This window comes from Antechinus flavipes, chromosome 1, assembly GCF_016432865.1.
Source record: "Antechinus flavipes isolate AdamAnt ecotype Samford, QLD, Australia chromosome 1, AdamAnt_v2, whole genome shotgun sequence".
In the NCBI taxonomy this organism is placed as follows: domain Eukaryota; kingdom Metazoa; phylum Chordata; class Mammalia; order Dasyuromorphia; family Dasyuridae; genus Antechinus; species Antechinus flavipes.
The window spans coordinates 484,137,585-484,157,643 of NC_067398.1; the positions used below are offsets into that span (position 1 = coordinate 484,137,585).

Genomic DNA, 20,059 nt, shown 5'->3' on the forward strand with positions numbered 1-20,059 from the left:
TGACCATTTAATGATTATTTAGCTATATCAAGGTAACATCTATGTAAAGCATAGATACTTCTTTGTATTTTATTTTAAAATCTTAGTATCTTATTTTCTCTTTACATTTCTTTTAAAATAACATATAAGTCTTTTTTTACATAAACTTTATCTTCTATAATATAAGCAAGTGGATTGGGGAGAGGACATGAAATAAATTGAATTAGATCTCCTAGTCAATTTTCCTTTACATTAAGTAACAATATTCAGAACATATAAATAGATAGTTTGTTATTATTAAAATTAGTTACATCCAGATCATTCTTTCCAAAACATGTTTCTTGGTGCTGTAATGGGAAAAAATGAAATGATAAAAGTATCAGCAGAGTTAGGTTTTTTGACATTATTCATTTTAGTAAATGGAAAATTAGGAAATGAAAATAAGAGTTATTTTGTGGGTCCTAAAGGTCAACTATGTAATACTAGGCAAAATGTTAGATCAAATTAAGTTGAAAATCTACAACATATATCACATCTTCTGAGAAAGTCCAAGAAAAGATGAGAAAGATTATAATATATATATCAAACCCTTGTCAGGAGCCTCTTTGTCTAAGCCCCAGAGGCTAAAAGAGGAGTGAGTTGTCAAGCTTACACAGCTACTAAATCTTTCTGGGAAAGTTCCTTAGTTTCCCAATGCTCCAGTGAACTCACCAAGACTTTCAGTTATAGATAAGATACTGATCTACCTTTTGGGGAGGGGTGAGAGAAGAGGAATTCTTTCTCTGCTAGTTCTTTATACAAATGAAATCATAGGTCCGGTTCTATTCCTCTCCCTATCCTTTTATCTACGTCTTGGACTCTGTATCTGTTAAGGTTCCTACCAAATTTTAAATTCTGTGACTTTAATTCTCTGAAAATAAATTCTACAACTATAGGATGGAAAAGGCAAAGCTAGACAACAGCTCCATGAAACGATGTGGGGATTTTAGTGGATTGTAAGCTCACTGGATGTCAGCTGTTGTATTTTGTTCTGGATAACATAGTAAGAAGAATTTTGACAAAGTAGAATGTTTCCAATGGAGGGTAAGTAAGAGAATATGAAGCTATGCTATAAAGTTGAAAGAATGGGATATTTTATGTGGGAAAGAGATTTGTGGGAAAAAGTAATAAGACATGTTATAGTTTTAATATTTTAATGACTTTCAGGGAGAAGAGGTTTACTTTTTTCCTTTGTTCTTGAAGACAGAACAAGAGGAAGTTATATAGAGGTAAATATATGTAGTTTTGACAAAAGCTATCCTAAAAAGGAATTGGACAATGATGATGCAATGGATAGAATGCTGGGCCTAAAGTCTGAAAGACTCACTTCTTTGAGTTCATATCTGGTTTCAGATACTTGTTTGATGTGTAACCTTAGGGAAACCCATTTGCCTCAGTTTCCTCATCAGTAAAATAAACTGGAGAAAGAAATAGCAAACCATTTCACTATCTTTGCTAAGATAACACCAGATGGGGTCATGAAGATTTCCACATGACTAAAATGACTCAATTCAAAGGAATTGAGAAGCAAAAGTTTCTACCCAGTGGAAGTCCTCTGGTACAGATTAGAGGGGATTTCTATTTAAATTTGTATTAAACCGGATGTTTCTAAGGTTACTTTTCATGGTTGTATTCCTTGATTCTAACATTCTTGAATTTGCACTGACTTCCAAATTGTATTTATTTATTGCTGAAAAGGATTGCAAGTGAAGTGGGTGTGACAGAAGCATTTAGAAGAAAATACTGGGAGAGAATATGTGACTACATTATTACTGACTACATAACTGTGATCTATTGGGATGCAGGCTGTATGAAAAACAATGATAGCTAAAACCAATGCAAGTGACAACAAACATCATATAAATAATCAGAAAATATTTGAGAGTACATAAAACAACCTAACATAGCTGTTACCAGTTCACTGGTGACCTCTGAAATAGCAAGGTCACACAATATTTTACTAGTTTATATTAAGACTAATGTGGAAGGCAAATCCAGGCTCTATATTTGCTTCAGTTATATATTTGCTTTAGTCATCTTATCCTAAGCATTGTGATAACTTTGAGACTTAGAGATCAACCTTGATACCAAATGTTCACCAAAAGAATTCTTGATAGGTTGCTCTTTCCATCTTTAATAGATGCTCTAATGTTATGTCATTAAATTAACAATACATTCTATTTAGAGTTTAAATGTAATGGGCAGGAATTGTGCCTAATTATTTTATGTGATGCTTAGAATATTTAGGGAAAGTCAGTAAGATATATTTCTTATTATCTACAACAGGGATAACAATGCATATAACTAAAGTTTTGATGGAGGGAGGGTTAGGATAGGTTGTTTGTATACAGAAAGCTGGCCTTGTAGTCAGGGGGTCTTAGAATCATGAAAGCTTCTAACACATACTGGGTCTGTACCCCTCCAAAATTCTCTAAAACTATAAAAATAGCTAAAATTTAGAGAGTACTTTAAGCTTTACAAAATGCTTTATGAATATTAGCTAATTTTGATCTCAAAATAAACTTGTGAGCCAAGTACTATTATTGTCCTTATTTTACATATGAGGACATTTAGACAAAGATAGGGTAGTTTGCCTAGGATCATACAGCATTATTTGAGACTTGCTTTGAGCTCAGATTTTCCTAACTTCTGGTCTAGTGCTCTATCCAATGCATCTCCTTGCAGAATGAGGGGAAGATGCTATATACTGCAGAAAAATTGGAACTTTAGAGGGGAGTTTTTTCAACTAAGAATTTCTTGCATCCATGAAATCAGAGGTACAGTCCATGCCTGTCTTTAAACTAGAAATGTCACTAAAAAATAAACTATATAATTTTGCTTTGACACTCTGTTTTAAAAGTTATCAGCCTTTCTGTGGAGGTTCTTTTATTACCTTACTCCTAGGAACTCCTAGTAATCACACAGCCCCAGTTTTTTGTTGGAACACTATCTGATTTTTCTGTAGTATCTTACATGGTACATTGTGAGCCTCCCAACTATGCTTTCCTGTGGGTTGTACAGGCATTGTTATACTCATTTTATGGATGAAGAAACTAAGGTTCAGAAACCTAAAGTCATTCACCTATAGGCATAGATCTAATATGTTAGAATTAGCATTTGAGTTCAGATCTTCCTTTTTTAAATTAAAGCTGTTTATTTTTGAAACATATACATAAATAATTTTTAACATCCAAAATCTTGTGTTCCAAAATGTTTTCCTCCTCTTCCCTGCACCCCCTCTCCTAGATGGCAAGTAATCTAATATGTTAAATATATATAATTCTTCTATACATATGCCACATTTTTCATGCTGCACAAGAAAAATCAGATCAAAAAGGATAAAAATAACAAAGAAAACAAAATGCAAACAACAAAAAGAGTGAGAATGCCATGTTGAGATTCCCACTCAGTTCCCACAGCCCTCTCTCTGAGTGTAGATGACTCCATCACAATACCATTGGAACTGGCCTGAATCATCTCATTGTTGAAAAGAAGCCACATCCATCAGAATTGATCATCATATAATCTTGTTGTTGCCATCTCCTGGTTCTCCTCACTTCACTCAGCATCAGTTCCTGTAAATCTCTCCAGACCTCTCTGAAATCATCCTGTTGGTCATTTCTTATAGATCAATAATATTCCATAACATTCATATACCATAATTTATCCAGCTATTTCCCAATAGATGGGCATCCACTCAGTTTCCAGTTTCTTGCCATAACCAAAAGGGCTGCTACAAACATTTTTGCACATGTGGGTTCCTTTCCCTTTTTTATGATCTCTTTGGGATTCAGATTTATAGAGACACTGCTGGATCAAAGGATATGATAGTCCTTTGGGTGTAGTTCCAAATTGCTCTCCACAATGGTTGGATCAGTTCTCAACTTCACCAACAATGTATTAGTGTCCCAATTTTCCTCCATCACCTCCAAATTCATCATGGTCTTTTCCTGTTATCTTAACCAATCTGAGAGGTGTGTTGTCTTAATTTGCATTTCCCTGTTCAATAATGATTTAGAGCATTTTTTCATGACTACAAATAGTTTTAGTTTTTTCATCTGAAATTTATCTGTTCATATCCTTTTGGAGAAGGGCTTGGAATTCAGATCTCCCTAATACCAAGTCTAGTATTCTTTCTACCATATCACATTCCTTTCTTAGGAATATCTGGTATAACAGAGAGAACATGTGTTCTGGAGTCAGAGGATCTGTATTAAAATCCTGCCCCTGTCATTTCCCACCTGAATATGGGCTCTTAGTTTCCTCATTTCTAAAATAAGAGATTTGGATTAGATGGGCTCTGAGTTCTCTTCTAGCTCCAAGTATGAGCCTATGACTATTGCCTTAGATTTTTATTTGTCTGTGAACCTAGAATCTGAGATTCCTCCTATAAAATAGTGATATAATAGCTAGATTACTTATTATTTATCTTGTAGAACTGTTTTAAGGAAAGTATTTTGCAAACCTTAATGCACTCAAATAAATGTCAGTAATTAATGATTATTATTATTGTGATAATTTTTGCAAAATATTTCCTATTTAATGACTCTCTCCATCACAGTGTGTATGTATGTATTCCCATATGTGAGTCTTTTTATAGAACAATAATACATGAAGGACAAAATAAGACATTTTTCTTTTCCATGTCCCCATTTGTATCATATTCTCTTTTTCTTTCTTTCTTTCTTTCTTTCTTTCTTTCTTTCTTTCTTTCTTTCTTTCTTTCTTTCTTTCTTTCTTTCTTTCTTTCTTTCTTTTTTTCTTTCTTTCTTTCTTTCTTTCTTTCTTTCTTTCTTTCTTTCTTTCTTTCTTTCTTTCTTTCTTTCTTTCTTTTTTTCTTTCTTTCTCTCTCTCTCTCTCTCTCTCTTTCTTTCTTTCTTTCTCTCTTTCTTTCTTTCTTTCTCTCTCTCTCTCTCTCTCTTTCTTTCTTTTTTTTGGAGAAATACATAAAATAGAACATTTGAGTTTTTTGGACTGAATTTTAATTTAAAGATCTAATTTGAAAGAGCATTTGACTTTGCAGAACTCTCATTTTATCAAGGACTGCCAGGGGAGAAAAAAATATTTTGACTCAGATAAGTCTCTCTGCCAAGTCTTCTGGATCCATTTTAAGTCTTGGCATTATATGACCATAAATCTCTGTTTCCTAATTGAATGATCTCTCTACCAGTGAAGGGAAAATCTTACTTTCTACTCTTCATTCTAAAGCCAGGCTACAGACATAAGGAAGTTATACAAACTTGAGTTACTCGTTAACAAGAACCTATTTTTTCTAAGCAAATTTGTTGGTTACTCTTATAGATGCTCTGGCTAGTTTCTTCAATGATAAAACTCTTGAGAGAAAAGCAACTGATTCTGTTTGTAACATCAGTTTCCTTGGGAACTTCACAGATAGCTTGCAGGCATACACACACACAGACACACAGACACACACACACACACAGACACACACACACACTTTAAAACTTTCCCTCTATTGATTATTTCCAATTTATGCTACATAGTTGTTTTCTTATTGTCTCCTTCATTAGACTGAGAGCTCCTTAAGAGCTGATATTGTCTTTTGTGTCTTTGTTTTCCTAGTGCTTAGAATACCACCTCACTCATAGTAGGCATAAAAGGCCCTTAATAATTATTTATTGGCTGACTGATTCACTAATCACACGTATGAATATACCGACCAGAACTAGATCTGATCTACTTTTCCTCTTTCCCTCCCTCCTTCCCTCCTTCCCTCCTTCTATCCTTTCTTTTTCTTTTTAAAAAAAGTTTACATCATGAAATTATGAAACAAATGATCCTTTCCTGTTGCCCAACTACAAACACATTATTAGACTCATGCAATCAGCATTCAATTGTACTCATGTAGTTCAACAATTGGATTAGAACTTCTTCCCTTTCTTTCTCCCTCTTTTCCTCTTTTCTGTCCTCCCTTTCCCCTTCCTCCTTTACTCTTTGTTCCTTCCCTCCCTTTCTTCTACTCTTTCATTCCTCCCTCTCTCACCTTCTCTTCCTCTCCTTCCACATCTCTCTTCCTCTCTCCCTCCTTCCTTTTTTCCCTCCTTCCTACCTTCTTTCCTTGTTGATTTATTATTTTTTTCTTTTTTCTCTTTTTAAAAAAGTCTACTCCATGAAATGAAGAGAAAAACAAATTCCCCATTCCTGTTGCTCAACTACATACCATGCAATCAGCATTCAGTTCTATTCAAATAGTTCAACAACTGGGTTAGTCAAACCTCCTCAATTATATTATAATAAATTCCTTGAGGACAGAGTCTCTTCTTTATACATTTGTATTCCTCGGTAGTATGCCAGAACAGTGTTCTGGCATGTACAAGATAGTAAACAAATAATCATTAGTTGATTACTTAAAATAAGTTGAGAAAATGAGGGATTCAGAGAAATATGAGAAGATATATGGCCATAGTACAGAATGGAAAAAAGCAGAATGAAAACAGTATATACAGTGACTACAATAATGTAAATAATAATACCACCAAAAAAAGGAGTTATAGATTGCAGTATCATGAACTTAGAGCTGGAAGGGGCCTTAGAGGCAATATATTCTGATCCATTCATTTTGCAGATGAAAAAACCGAACCCAGTAAGGTTAAGTGACTATCACATTTGAATTGGATGAATAATGATGGACCTGGTGAACTGATAAGGAAATATACTTTTCTGTTTTTACAGAGAGGTAAAGATCTGGAATACAATATACTCTGTGAGAAATCTGTTCTGTGTAAATTGGCTTTACTTAAAGTTTCCTGAGGGGAATACAAGGAAGGTTTCAATAAGGAAGACAAGAATTCAGAAGAAATATCTATAGTGTAAAATATCTAAAGTGTAAAAGCAAACATTTTTTTAAAAGAAAAATGTTTACGTTAATATAATGGCAATTTTAGAAGAGATTTTTCTTGAATTCCAATATGGAAAAGTATACCATAAGCCATGTTGGTGAAAACTACATATAGTAAGGAATGTGTAGAACTCATTAGAAACCACAAAATGATTTAGGAAACAATTACTAATTATAAAGAATTTTTAGGTGATGGGAGATTTAGCTAGTCAGTACAAGGATCTCAGAAATCCACCTTTCTGAGGAGACGCTGTCTCTTCAGATTACATGAGAGATCATACCAAATTGTAGGTAATAGTTCAAAATTTTAACTCAACAAAGAGAATATAGTAGAAAAGCAGTAAGCTGGATTTTCTACTAAGGGCAAACTTTGTGGCTAAGCAGCTTTGTGACCAATTATCCTATGGGAGAGAATATCACAAAACAAGAAAAATTAAAATAAAAAAAACATTGAACATAAAGTTATAAGATCTGTTTTCCAGTCTCCTTTGTCATGCACTATTTTTGTGATCTTAGACAAGTCACATATTTTCTCCATATAGGTTTCCTCATCCATAAACTGGAGCTAATAATACCTGTCCTCACATTATTATTATCATTAATAGTAATTTTGTTTTATGGGATACTTTCTAGATTATTAAGATTCTATACTTGTAGTGGAATGGTAGACAGTACAAATATTACTTTTTCTGTTTTGCAGACAAGGAAACCAAAACTAATTTGATTTTCCCAAACTTTCATAAACTATAAAGCAATTGACAACTTTAAGCAGCTATTAATTTTTTTGTAATTTTCATTTTAAAGATGAAGGTATTGGGTTAAGTGATCTCTCTAAGGTCTATTAGCATTACAGAAATAGAAATATGAAAATCTCTTGATTACTGAAATAAAAAAAAAGAAGCAAGGCCTTGGAAATAATTTTATTATATTTACAACTTAGACTTGCTGTATACACTAATTACTATTGTATAGTTTACATATTTTACAGAATTAAAATAAAACTACCTTGTTTATTCCCTTCCTCTTCTTCTCCCCACATTTGTCTTTACACCAACAGAAACTGACTTCTGTGCAGTGCAGACTTTCCATTTTGTTCATTCAACATGAATGACAAAGTTAGGAATGGAAGCTTTAATTAATAAAAGGACAAAAGAGTTTTTCCCCCCTGCTTATTCTGAGTATGTCCATATTGCCTCAGTTTTGGAGTCTGAAGGAGGCATTTCAGAAAAAATTTTATACAAGATAATGTTCAGGGTCAGTAGCATGGGCCTAACTTTATCCCATTTAAGTTTTGAACTAATATAATTTGTTAAACATGGGGAGAAAAGTTCTTGTGAAGAAGAAAGAAATATTTTTCCAGGAATTTATTCTATTCCACACTTATACATTAATTGTTTTTTCTCCACTCCTTTAGCTGCTTTTGTTATTTTCAGTTTAATTTATAGGTAATGATATGAAATTATAAGGTGCAATTTAAATTCATCCATGTTGAATGGTTTCCTTATGTTATTCCATTCAATGAATCTTTACCTTTGATACATTCAGCAATAAAACTCCTTTTCCCAGATTATTAAGCTTATCCTAACTACTTCAGCTGTTGAGAAAATCCTTGAAGAGGAAGTCTAGTCTCAAATGATCTCTTTAAGGAGGAGATTCACTATTTGATCTCCCTCTTTTGAAATGTAGTTTTCATGAACCAAATAAGACTGTTCAATATTCAAATTCGTTCTAAAGAACTCCTTTAGTGCAATTTCCTTTCTAGAGGTACAGTAATAAAGCAGGTGAATATAGAATAAAGTAATTATTTGCTGCAAAATTCAAGCATCAGGACAGAGCATTTTCATAACTTGTTTGGAAGATTTGAAGGTTTTAGGAACTCTGTTTTAGGAGTAAGTTTCTAGGCCTTGCGCTAAAGAACATACTGTATCTTTAACACACTTTTGGTGCTTGATTAAAAATCATGAAGAAGAAATCTTCACTCAAAGCGTTTGGCCAAAGTCTCCATAACAGATGGAGCATGAACTTAGAGTATTTAGCACTAAGCAAAAAGAGTATGATAATAGGTTTTAGGACAGTTAACTTTGATGATTATGGATATGTCATTAATATTACTGAGAATATCATTAGTAAAGACCTCACGGTTGGAAGTACTGTACGGTACTGTGCTGTGTTACCCTACGTCGAGATGTCATTGGGGATCCCATGGTTTGGCAGACGTGAACATCTGGGCTTACTATTTGGGTCACTTGAATATCAGGGCCTACCATCCCACTGCCACTCATCCCAGTGCCCATGCAACCACTGGTCATACTGCTGTTACTCATGGCAGTCATACCTGGACTTGGTATTATTCTTTCAGTGTAGATCACATTATGTGTGTTGGCTAACTCAGCCGGCACACAAATGTTTCCTTGCATAGCATAAGCGGGCGCCATCACTGTTTCTGTAACCAGGACATTGGGAACCAACTGAGGTTCAAAAATAATGGTAGTTGGTTGTACACACTGGTCAGAAGTGCTATATGACTCTGTCATTATAATGTCACCATGAATCATGGGATCCGGCATTGCCATTTCTGCCTGGAATCCTGCCTCTGTAAGAGACATTGCTGAAGACTCATTGACAATGTAATTTGTTCCAAGGAGGGGAAGATCAGTAGTGATTGGGATCCAGGCCTGGTGAGGAGATGGAAATGGTTCAATTTCTGTGTCTAAGCAGATTTCGGCTAGAGTCCTAAACTTTGGACCCAAAGTTTCCAAGTAGCTATCATCCAGGTCATCTACGATCCAGCTGCAGCAGCCAATGGAGCCCACAGGAGACCCCATTCCTTCATGATCATAAATAAGGAGGCAGTCATTTGCAGGTCGACATTCATCTTCATCTGCATAAGCATATGCTTTCTAAAGGTGGAGGAAAGACAAGGAATTAAAACTGTTTCCTTTTCTTACCAAGCAATAGTAACATTGGTGTTTATGTGATTTTTTTTTTTTTTTTTTTTTTTTTTTGTGTGCAGCAGAATGATGGACTGAAAAACAGCTAAGATCTTTTTGTAAGGGGAAGTGGCTATCATGGGTGCATTATATTTGCAGGAACACTTAATGAGTATTAATGTTTGGAAATGATTTTAATGATAATTTCCATGTTCTATTTAGAGGCTAAATTCTGACTTTGGGGATTTGTCCCCTTGTATATCTGAAATAATATGTTCAATATGTTTTCTGAGAAGCGTAAAATATTTGGTCTTTTCTCCCATGAAGAAATGAAATAGAGTCAATGCAATCTTGGCAAGAAAATTTAACTGCAAAATTCCAAGATTTTAATTATTATGTATAGGAATAAAATTACTTTCATGACATTATTTAGATGAATCAGAAAGGGTTTGTCTAAATTCTAATATTAAAGAATAATTCCTTAGGTTTCTTGAGGCTTGTCTGCCCCAAGAGTATCCCTGGACTGGTGTGGCAATGAGTTTTCTCATAGTGACAAAGAGCTGAGAGGAAATGGCTTCTTGGCTCAGAGTATAAAAGATTTCTAGGAAGAAAAAAGGGGACTGCATGGGAAAGTGAGAGGGTGCCTAAGACAAAACATGCTTCACTTAAATTTTTTCCTAGAGTTAATTGAATGTTTGGTGATAAGGTTTTCAGAGAAGACAATGGCTATCATTATTTTATTATTATTATTATTTTTGCTAAGGCAATTGGGGTTAACTGACTTGCCCAGGGTCACACAGCTAGGAAGTGTTAAGTATCTCATGCCAAATTTAAACTCGGGTCCTCCTGACTTCAGGACTGATGATCCATCCACTGCACTACCTAGCTGCCTCTGTATCATGAATTTTCTAAGCCATTATCATCTCTACTAGATTCAACAATAATATTTAGGAACATATTAAAAAGGGAGTCCTTGATTTTCTTCATTTTGGAAAACACTCATGAAAAAAGGATAAACCTCAGGGGTAATCCCCCTCCCCCCTTTTAAACACACTCCTGGGGATTTTGTGCTAAATATAATTTCAAATATACTGTCAAACTACTGCTCAGGGATGGCATTCTCTGATGAATACTCAATAGTGCTGGCAGCTAAATCCATCTCTAATTGCTGGGTTTAGAGGATGTTATCAGCCAGAGTCCACAGAGTATTCATGGTTGTAAATTGCATAGGCCATATTAATTCCTCCATTCCTTTTATCCATTCCCATGAATAATAAAACACTGAAGCAAATTGGAATGTGAGCTGAAATGAGCTGCTAATTAAGTAGGTCAGACTAATTAAAAGAAACTCAGTATGAATTATTTGCTGTTTAATGATATGATATTAGGCTAATGTAATGATTGACTGGGGTGAGAGTGGGGTTTCGCTTTACTAAGATCACAGAAATTTAATCTTTTCTTTTGGAAACAGCGATATGACATAGAATTTTAGAGTAGGATTCTGGGGACTATAGTCTTTGCTCTGCTAATATCGAAGCACTTGAATTATACTAATACACTTTAAAATCTTTAGGCTGGATTTTCCTTACCTATACAATGAAAAAGTTGGATTCCCCATTCTCTAAAATTGCATCTAGTTTTGTGATCCTGTGTATTTTCTCTAAATTTATATTTCTCAATACTTTTCAAACTATAAATTATCCTACTTTATCTCTGAAAATCTCTACTTACAAAGACAAACTGAGCAAGTGCTTTATTTAAAAAAGATTTTTTTTTCCTTCCAGGAAATGGTTTATGAGCAGTGATGGAAAATCTGAATTTGGAATTAGTTAGATTTTAATTTTGTTTGTTTTCCTCTGGATATATGGTAAGAAGCTTCCAAAGTTAAAACTATCACTTTTTATTTAGCAAGTATGCTCACCTATATCCCAGTTTTAACCAGAACAATAGGTTTTACAAAAGATGGCAGCAATGAATTATGCAGCCAGATTAAGGTTGAAGCTTCCTGTTGACAAGGCAGGGCCTTCTTGATAAAAGCAAAGGTGCTCCAGACAACAGTCAAATTTATTGAAAATTTTAGAATGCAGTTTTGATTTTATCTTCCACCCTTAGGGGAATTGGGAAACATGCTACAAGGATTCAAAAAAGAGAGAATAAGTGATCTGATTAGATCTGAAGGAGTTTAAGAACACAGGAATGAAATGCCCATAGAACATTGTCTTAAAGATTTCCTGCCCCCACCAGGTTCAACAAAGGCTTAGCTACATACTGTTTTTCTCTATTACTTGTTATCTCTGTATTTCTTTTTGCTATCTTGCTCTCTGTCTTTATCTTTCTGGGTATATCTGTCTTTCTCTCTCTCTTTGTCTCTCTTTCTTTCTCTTCCACTTCTTGCTCATTACATAGCAACATATCAATTATTATAAATTAGTTCTGTGATTTTGGCAGAATTCCTTCTTGTGTATTTGTATCTTTAGGGATAGTATTGTTAGTTATAATCTCAATGAAGTCATTTTCTTATGGATTTGCATAATTATATTGAACTAAAAATTCAAACCCTTTACTCCTTCCCCCATATTCTGAGGGTTACTAAGTTTCCATTAAATATGCTTTGAGTTTATTTTATTGATTGAGCTTGAGCTCATCTCCCTATTCTATTGAATATTTGCTCAAGGTCAAGAAGGGCTAGTCCAAAAGAGAAATAATTTCATATAACATATTGTGTATTTGTTGAATTAATCCTTTGTAAATCTATGTATTTCCCAGAAGTTAGACTTAGCCAAATCATGGTCAAAGAAATAATTTTCAGATTCAATGAGTAAAAGGTTAACACTAATATTAAAAAAAAAAAAATCCTTCACATGTTCTAAACAGACATAAGTATCTAGTTAAATTACTTGCTCTGGGGAAATAATAAGGATGATGATACTCTGAATTTATATGGAGTTCTTGTCTCCAGAGCTCCAAGGGTATACATGCTTATTATCTTGTTTATACTCACAAAATAGATGAGGTGGGTCTGGGACTGCTATTTATCCCTTTTTTATGGACTGAGAAGATGAAGCTTAGGCATTACCCCAAGGCAAATAGCTAGTTTTTTTGTGGAATCTCCTGAGTCTGATTTCATCATTCCCATTCTTTCTCCTTCACTCTCCTTCCTGGAATGTACTGCTTTATTGTGTTCCAACACAAAATAAACATTGCATTTTATATGCCCAAGTTCACAGTGAGATTTCTATATGCCCCTATATGGTTTTCTTCTTTCTAAAATATGCCATTGTGTCCCTCTGTTTTTTTTTTTTTCTGTTTTCTACTCCTTTCTTAATCTTAGTTTTCTTCCCTTTCTCCCTCCTAGCCCTGTTTTAATTGAAGATTCAAGCCTGTTCTTGCTTATGAAACTCTCTTCTTAAGTTGTACTACAAAATATCACTTTCCATCTTGTGAAATTTTCTCCTCCTTTGGATTGATATATCATACTAGTTCAGGGTACTTCAGCTCTTGCTCTATCAAGTGGGAGATGGGGAAAAAAGTAAAAAATTCCAAATTAGGATGGGTAGGAAAAAGACTCTTGTAGCTATTGGAGTTAAAAGGAAGAAAAACTAGAAAGAGGATGAAATGGAATAATATTTAGAGTTTTTTAAAAACTATTCCTGGCATCAAGATTTACTATAATACTTGAATATAAATTAAAAACACAATCTTATAAATAAAAGTTTGGATTTATAGAGGGATTTAGGTACCAGTGGATAGAATACTGGGCCTGACATCAGGAAGTCCAACCTCAAATTCAGTCTCAGATACTTACTGACCCTATGACTGTAAGCAAGTAACTTAACCTCAGTTAAACTTCACAATGATAACATCGACCTTCCAGGACTGTTGTGAGGATAAAATGAGATAATATTTATAAAGTACTTTGCAAAACTTAAAATGTTAAATGCAAGCTAGGATATATTTACACACACACACATATATTTATATATACACATGTGTATACATGTATACCATATATTGTATGTATACTCAGTGTGCATACACATATACATCATGCATACACCCACACACTTATCCACAATACATATACGTGCGTGTATGCACACACATATACATGTGTACACACATACGTGTGTGTGTGTGTGTGTGTGTGTGTGTGAGATCTCCTTAAGAACAGGAATTTTTTTTTTTGCTTTCTTTGTATCCTTAGCATTAAGCACAGTGTTGATGTACAGTAGGTACAAATGCTAGGCTGACCAACTCTCTTGTTTGATTATAGTAATACTAGTATTAGCAGGGTTGGAGCACATTTCTAAACACTTTTTCCTTATTATAATGAGAATTTCGTTAAATTCCTACCATAGAGGGTATGATTTAAAACCTCGCTGTAATTCAAGATGTAGTATCCTATTTAGTGAGGTGTTTTGTGATAATTTTTTAAACCATATTATGCAACATGATTATCAGACTCATACCAAAAAGAACCCAGACCAAACAGAGCATATCGCTATTTATGAACCTTGATTCTGGTGTCTGTAAAGGGATTTTACCTCAGAGAAGTAGCTGTCCAAGAAAGCCATGTTCACGCCTGTTTCTGCGTATTCCCTCAGTGTTCCTATGGCCGAGCCCCGTCTTCTCACTGCTCCTGCAAGTCCCCCAGCCCCAAGACTCAGTGCTGCTCCAACTCCTGTATTCAACTCAACACCAGATACTCCAGAAGCGCCTCCTTCAACAGTACCTCCGCCTGCATATGTGTTGGTATAGATTTCTGGAAAGAATGCATTTTCATGTTGTATGAATGGAGATAGTTGTAACTCTTCATCTTCTTAAATACATGGTCTTTTTCCTATTGACTGAAAGAGTTCTTTCACATGGAAAAATTGACAGGCAGGTAAAAACTAGGGGAAATGGTATACAAGCTGTGTGACCCCCTTTTTGCCTCAGTTTCTACATCTCTAAAAATGGGAATAATAATAGCAATTATCTTAACATTTTTATGATGAAGATCAAATGAGATAATATTTGTAAAGTACATACTTAGCATAATGCCTGACACATAAAAGGCAATATATAAATGCTAGCTATGATGATGATGATGACTTTGAAGTCCCCTCTTATTGAATTCAATGATCATGATGTCTCTTTTAGCTCCCAAATCGTGATCTTATGTTTCTAATATCCCAAGTTTTCTCTGAGATCTCAGGACATAGAAATCAAATATGTTGCTAATTCATATGAAGGTATCCAGATAATTTAGACTTGTATCTGCAAACTAAAGTGATAGTTTGCAGTAGAACTTAATGGAATAGTGGTGCATCTAGGATATAACAGTCACTTCTTTTTGTGGGCTGATTAAACTATCCTGCCTACTTGAGAGTTTTTTTTTTTTTTTTAATCTAAAGGGATGTTGACAAAAACAAGTCTTTGCCCAGTACTGGGATGAGTGGTCTGCCTTCCACTAGCAATCTCAGTTACAACCTTTTTCCTGAGAGGACTGTTCTTTGAATTCTAAAGAGAGCAATTTTGGATTAGTTTCCCAATGATCACGCCAGACACATATGCTTGTTTTAGAGCTATGGAATTATTTTCATCTTTCCTAATGCTATCCACCAGCCTGAGTGGATTTTTAAGGGGGTCTTGGGCATGCAAATGACTGGCACAAAAGGTCCATATGTACAAGGAGAACCTGTAAATTCTTTATTAGAAGATGCTCCCATTTCTTTTCCTTTTGCTATTGTAAAAATAATTTCCTAACACTTTACTGAGTAGTACCTTTTCCTTAGATATTTTCTTTCACTTCCACTCTAATATTCATATTATATGTACATTTCTGGAAGTTATTAATTAGAATGTGAGCTCCTTGAAGACAGAGAACTTTTTTTATTTTTTTTTATTTTTTTATTTTTTTACCTTTCTTTATATTTCTAGTGTTTAGCACAGTTCCTGGAACATAGGAAGCTGTCAATAATGCTTATTGACTGACAGAAAAAAATAGAGTATCTTAAGCCTAGAATAGTTCTCATGATTGTAGTCTATGGTTGATATACTATGATAAATAGTAGTTTCATCATAAGTTTAGTCAGGGCAACTTAATTTTTCAGGCTGCTTCTGTAATAGGTATGATTGTAGGGATTTCCTGATATGATAGAAGCACATGTCCCTGTAAATGGAGCCAAAGCAGATGTATATTCCAACTCTATCTTTTAGGTTTAATCAAATAATTAATGCAAAGATATTAAGTGCCTATTATGCACCTGGCACTGCGCTTAAAACTGAGTGTACAAAAAGATCATCCCTGCCCTTAAGGACTTCATGGTGCAAAGCCTGGTTCTTCCACTTGCTCTCTGTGTGATTTCAGAAAATTCATTTAAACTTCCTAGCTCTCAGTTTCCTCATTTATAAAATAATGAGTTTGGACTGGTACTTGTATAACCCCCTGATTAAGGCTCCTATACTTCAAAAACAGTACAGAGTTTAACATCTACTAACCAGAGGATTCTAGACGATCCTGTGTGTTGGAGGCTGTTATTGGTACACATATATTGGAGACATCCTGAAAGAAACAAAATATTAGTTAATAAAATAAATACTGTGATACAATTTCTCTTTCTCCAAGGTTGTTTATTATTATTTCTTCTTCATTTGTTTTTTGGGAGTTGAAAAACTACCAAGATGCCCCAAAAGTTTCAGTTCTCCATTTCTACCTACATATATGTTGATGGTTTATATATGAAGGAAAGAAGATTGAAACTCACTCTGTCCTCCGGATGGGCTCCTTCTATTCCCCACGATTGCATCACTCCTTCTCCCCCCTCAGGCACAGGAGCAAATCGAGTTCCCAGGCCTGCTGGTGCCTTTCGTTTGCAGCAGCACATGAGCAGCAAGAGGGGCATTACTGAAGGGAAAATGGACAATTAAAAAACATCTGTAAATTCCAAAGTTAAGCATTACTTTAAAAAAAGTTTAGAAGGGAGGTAAAGTTGTAAAATGGTAACTCTTCTTCCCCCACATATGTATGCATACAGAGTCATGCATAGAACTTTAAAATTTCAAACACTCAGTCACACAGTCAGCAAATGTTCCTTAAATATCTACCATGTCTCAGGTACCAAATATTGGGACAAACAAACAATGAAACAATATCTGCTCTCAAGGATCTTAAATTCTACTGGGACTTGGGCAAGCCCTTTACTCTGCCTCAGTTTTCTGATCGGTAAAATGAGCTGGAGAAGAAAATGGCAAAACATGCCAGTATCTTTGCCAAGAAAACTGCAAATGGGGTTACAAAAAAAATCAACATAAGTGAAAAAATGACCAACAGTCCATAAAAATAGGCAACATCCTTGAGGTCTTTCATATTTTCTCTTTAAGTCTTCTTTAGGTCAAGTTTCTGGGGATAGAACTAAAAATTTCTAGGAACCTGATTCTTACTGTGAGAAATCATTTTATTGCTCACAATTAAAATGGTGTCAGAACCCTAAAATAGTAATAGAGTTGTTTTCCAGGAAAAACAAGAAGAGCAACAACATATAAAAACTCCTATTTAGAACCCTTTGCAAGTTATACTTGGCTCTCCTAGTAGATCTGAAGATGCTTACAATACTTTTCACTAAGAAGGGAGCTGGTCAAAAAAAGAGTTGTTTCCTATTCTTAATAATAGAATATCAGTATTGTTTAAAGTAACCACTTAATTTATATTTTTTGCCTTAGATATAATCAAATATATGTGATTATGCCACCCTCTGGTGGCAGGTTCAGAGAAAGAATTAAAGATCATTCAGTGCCAGAGCTAAATGCTGCAGATTATTCAAACTAGCCTCTTTATTTTAGAGACCAAGTGCTGTACTGAGATGTTAAGTCCAACATCCCTCATTGAAAAAGTAGAAAGGCCAGGACTAGAATCCACCACTTCTAACTTCTAATTCAGTGACAATTTTCTTCAAATAATTCTCTTACAGAATCTCAACCCTACATGACTTTTTTTTTTTTTTTTTTTTATAAACAAGGCAATTGGGATCAAGTGACTTGAACAAGGCCACAAAGGTAGTCTCAAGTATCTGAAGCCAGATTTAAACTCAGGTTCTCCTAACTCCAGGACTAGTACTTTATCCATTGCCTCATGCTATGATTTTGTATCTCTTTGGCTGAATCCCAGCTAAGTGCTTCCAGACCTCCCTCACATATCTGCCTGCTATCCAACTACCATGACTCTCTTCTATCATTCAGGACAACCCTTGTGCTGGTCAGTCTTAGACCTCCCTAACCTTGCCACCTGCCTGTCTAGATTGCCTTCTATTAACCTGCTTTAATACTCCTCCAATTCACAAACTATTTAGTTTCAAAATGTCTGACCTGTCTATTGGTCATTAAGTTCTAGTGTTGATAACTATTTGCCAAGACATTTTTTGTTATCACAATAATATTATACATATATGGTTGTATATAATGGACACATAGACACACAAATGCACATATGCATTTGTCCATATATATACACAGTATACATAAATAAATGAATAAACAAATATTATTTTTAAAACTATCAAATGGTCATGTGAAGGTAATCCAGTGGTTGTATTTTGGTTTAGAAAATTTGGTATATAAGAGCTCAAACGAATACTTACATAGCAATAATAAGAGACCTAGGACAATCAGACCAATCCCAGCTGGTCCAAGTCCCACATTGCCATCTCTGTCACCAGCCATAGTCCCATAATTGTCATCAGTAATTATAGTGATGCTGGGGCTCCCAGGGTAGATCCCGGTTGTGCTGTAGTAGGAGCACATGTGGTTGACATCACATTCACAAGCTTCTAATATTATATTTTGTGGCAATTCACAAGTTCTGTCGAAGATGTCTTTCACTAAGATAGGAATTTGATAACGTACAAGTGATAACTCTTGCACAGCAGTGAGTATTGCCGAGGTAGCTTTTACAAAGGAAGAAAAGAAATGGAAGGTTAGTTTTACTTAATAGAAGCATCTAATTTTCAGTTAGAAGGGATGTCTGCAAGATACCTGTCTGGTCATACTTTTATTTCTCCTAGAAGTGTACCGCAACATTGTCTAGAAGTAAAAGGTGTTTTTTAAATCCTTCATTCAAACATTTTTCCTTTAATTTAGACTCATTCCAATTACAGCTTGCTTTCTTAGGCTACATAACTCTTTACTTTCTCAGCAAAGTTTGCTTAAAATATTGAGTTATAAGATTATAGATTTTGAGTGGAAAGGGACCTTTGAGGTCTAGTCTAGTCCTCTTATTTTATAGATAATGAAATTGAGATCCAGAGAGTTTAGTTGATTTGCTCAGGGCCACATAATAGATGGTAGAGGAAGGATTTAGAATTTCTGGATTGGGATTAAATATCAATCCAAGGGAAATTAAAAAAAAATAAGTACAACACCAAACTAGCAAAAACAGCCATTAATCCAAAATGCCAGATATGCATGTTATAAAAGAATTTTATGTTCATGGCTTTGCTATATAATGGGTTAAACCATGACTTTTAAAAGAATAAAAGATTTTGAGATGAGGTGTTGTGGGAAGCAGTGGGGCATGGTAAAAAAGAGAACTGGTTTTAGCATTCAGGGTACAAAGACCTAGATTTGTCTCTAAATGTTTGACCTTGAGTAAATAATTTCATTTCACAGTTTCCTTATCTGGCAAATGAGGGATTCAATGAAGATTATTGTTAAAAAACCTTCCAGGTCTATCATGCTGTGATATAATCTCTGCTCATATCACCTGCATTCATTTAAAACTAGCTAACTTCTAACTTGAGAATTAATTTTATCTCTTACAAAGGGGTTCTAATCCTTAGTAATAAATCATTTGTACTTCTATTTCAAGTAAAATAATATCCTTAAAACTCCCCTATAAGTAGTCTAATTATGTGCAATATACTTTAATTTAGAATTGAATGAATTCTTTAGAATGAACCAAAACTTTGAGAAAGGGATGACTACTTTTTAGATTTTAAAGTGATATTAAGCTCGCATTCTGCTTACCATTAATTGATCTGATATCCCATAAATCAGCAGTCCCTGGTGGTTGATCCATGACGCAATATGTAAAGGGTGAGCCAAAGGAATCATCTTTTGTTGAAATAATAACTGATGGGGAAGCTACACAGATATATCTACTGTCAGAAAAAATTCTGGGGCAGAAATCGTTATCATCAGGAACTTCGACACATATTGTTCCTGTTGCAGTTTTCCCAATGCCATCTGAAACAACAGTATTACAAATAGTTCAGAT

General features: G+C 34.5%; 1 protein-coding gene across 1 annotated transcript in view; it reads right to left on the bottom strand.

The window, feature by feature from the left end:
• Positions 1-8,568: 8,568 nt before the first annotated feature.
• The window catches only part of DSG4 (desmoglein 4), a 33,697-nt gene continuing 22,206 nt past the window's right edge, over positions 8,569-20,059 (bottom strand). Inside the window, exons 10-15 of the mRNA XM_051970293.1 lie at positions 19,810-20,028; positions 18,426-18,731; positions 16,557-16,696; positions 16,291-16,354; positions 14,352-14,569; positions 8,569-9,777 (exon numbers count right to left, since the gene is read on the bottom strand). Of these exons, the coding sequence (XP_051826253.1) occupies positions 9,013-9,777; positions 14,352-14,569; positions 16,291-16,354; positions 16,557-16,696; positions 18,426-18,731; positions 19,810-20,028 (1,712 nt within the window). The 3' untranslated portion in view covers positions 8,569-9,012. The remainder of the gene's footprint in view (positions 9,778-14,351; positions 14,570-16,290; positions 16,355-16,556; positions 16,697-18,425; positions 18,732-19,809; positions 20,029-20,059) is intronic.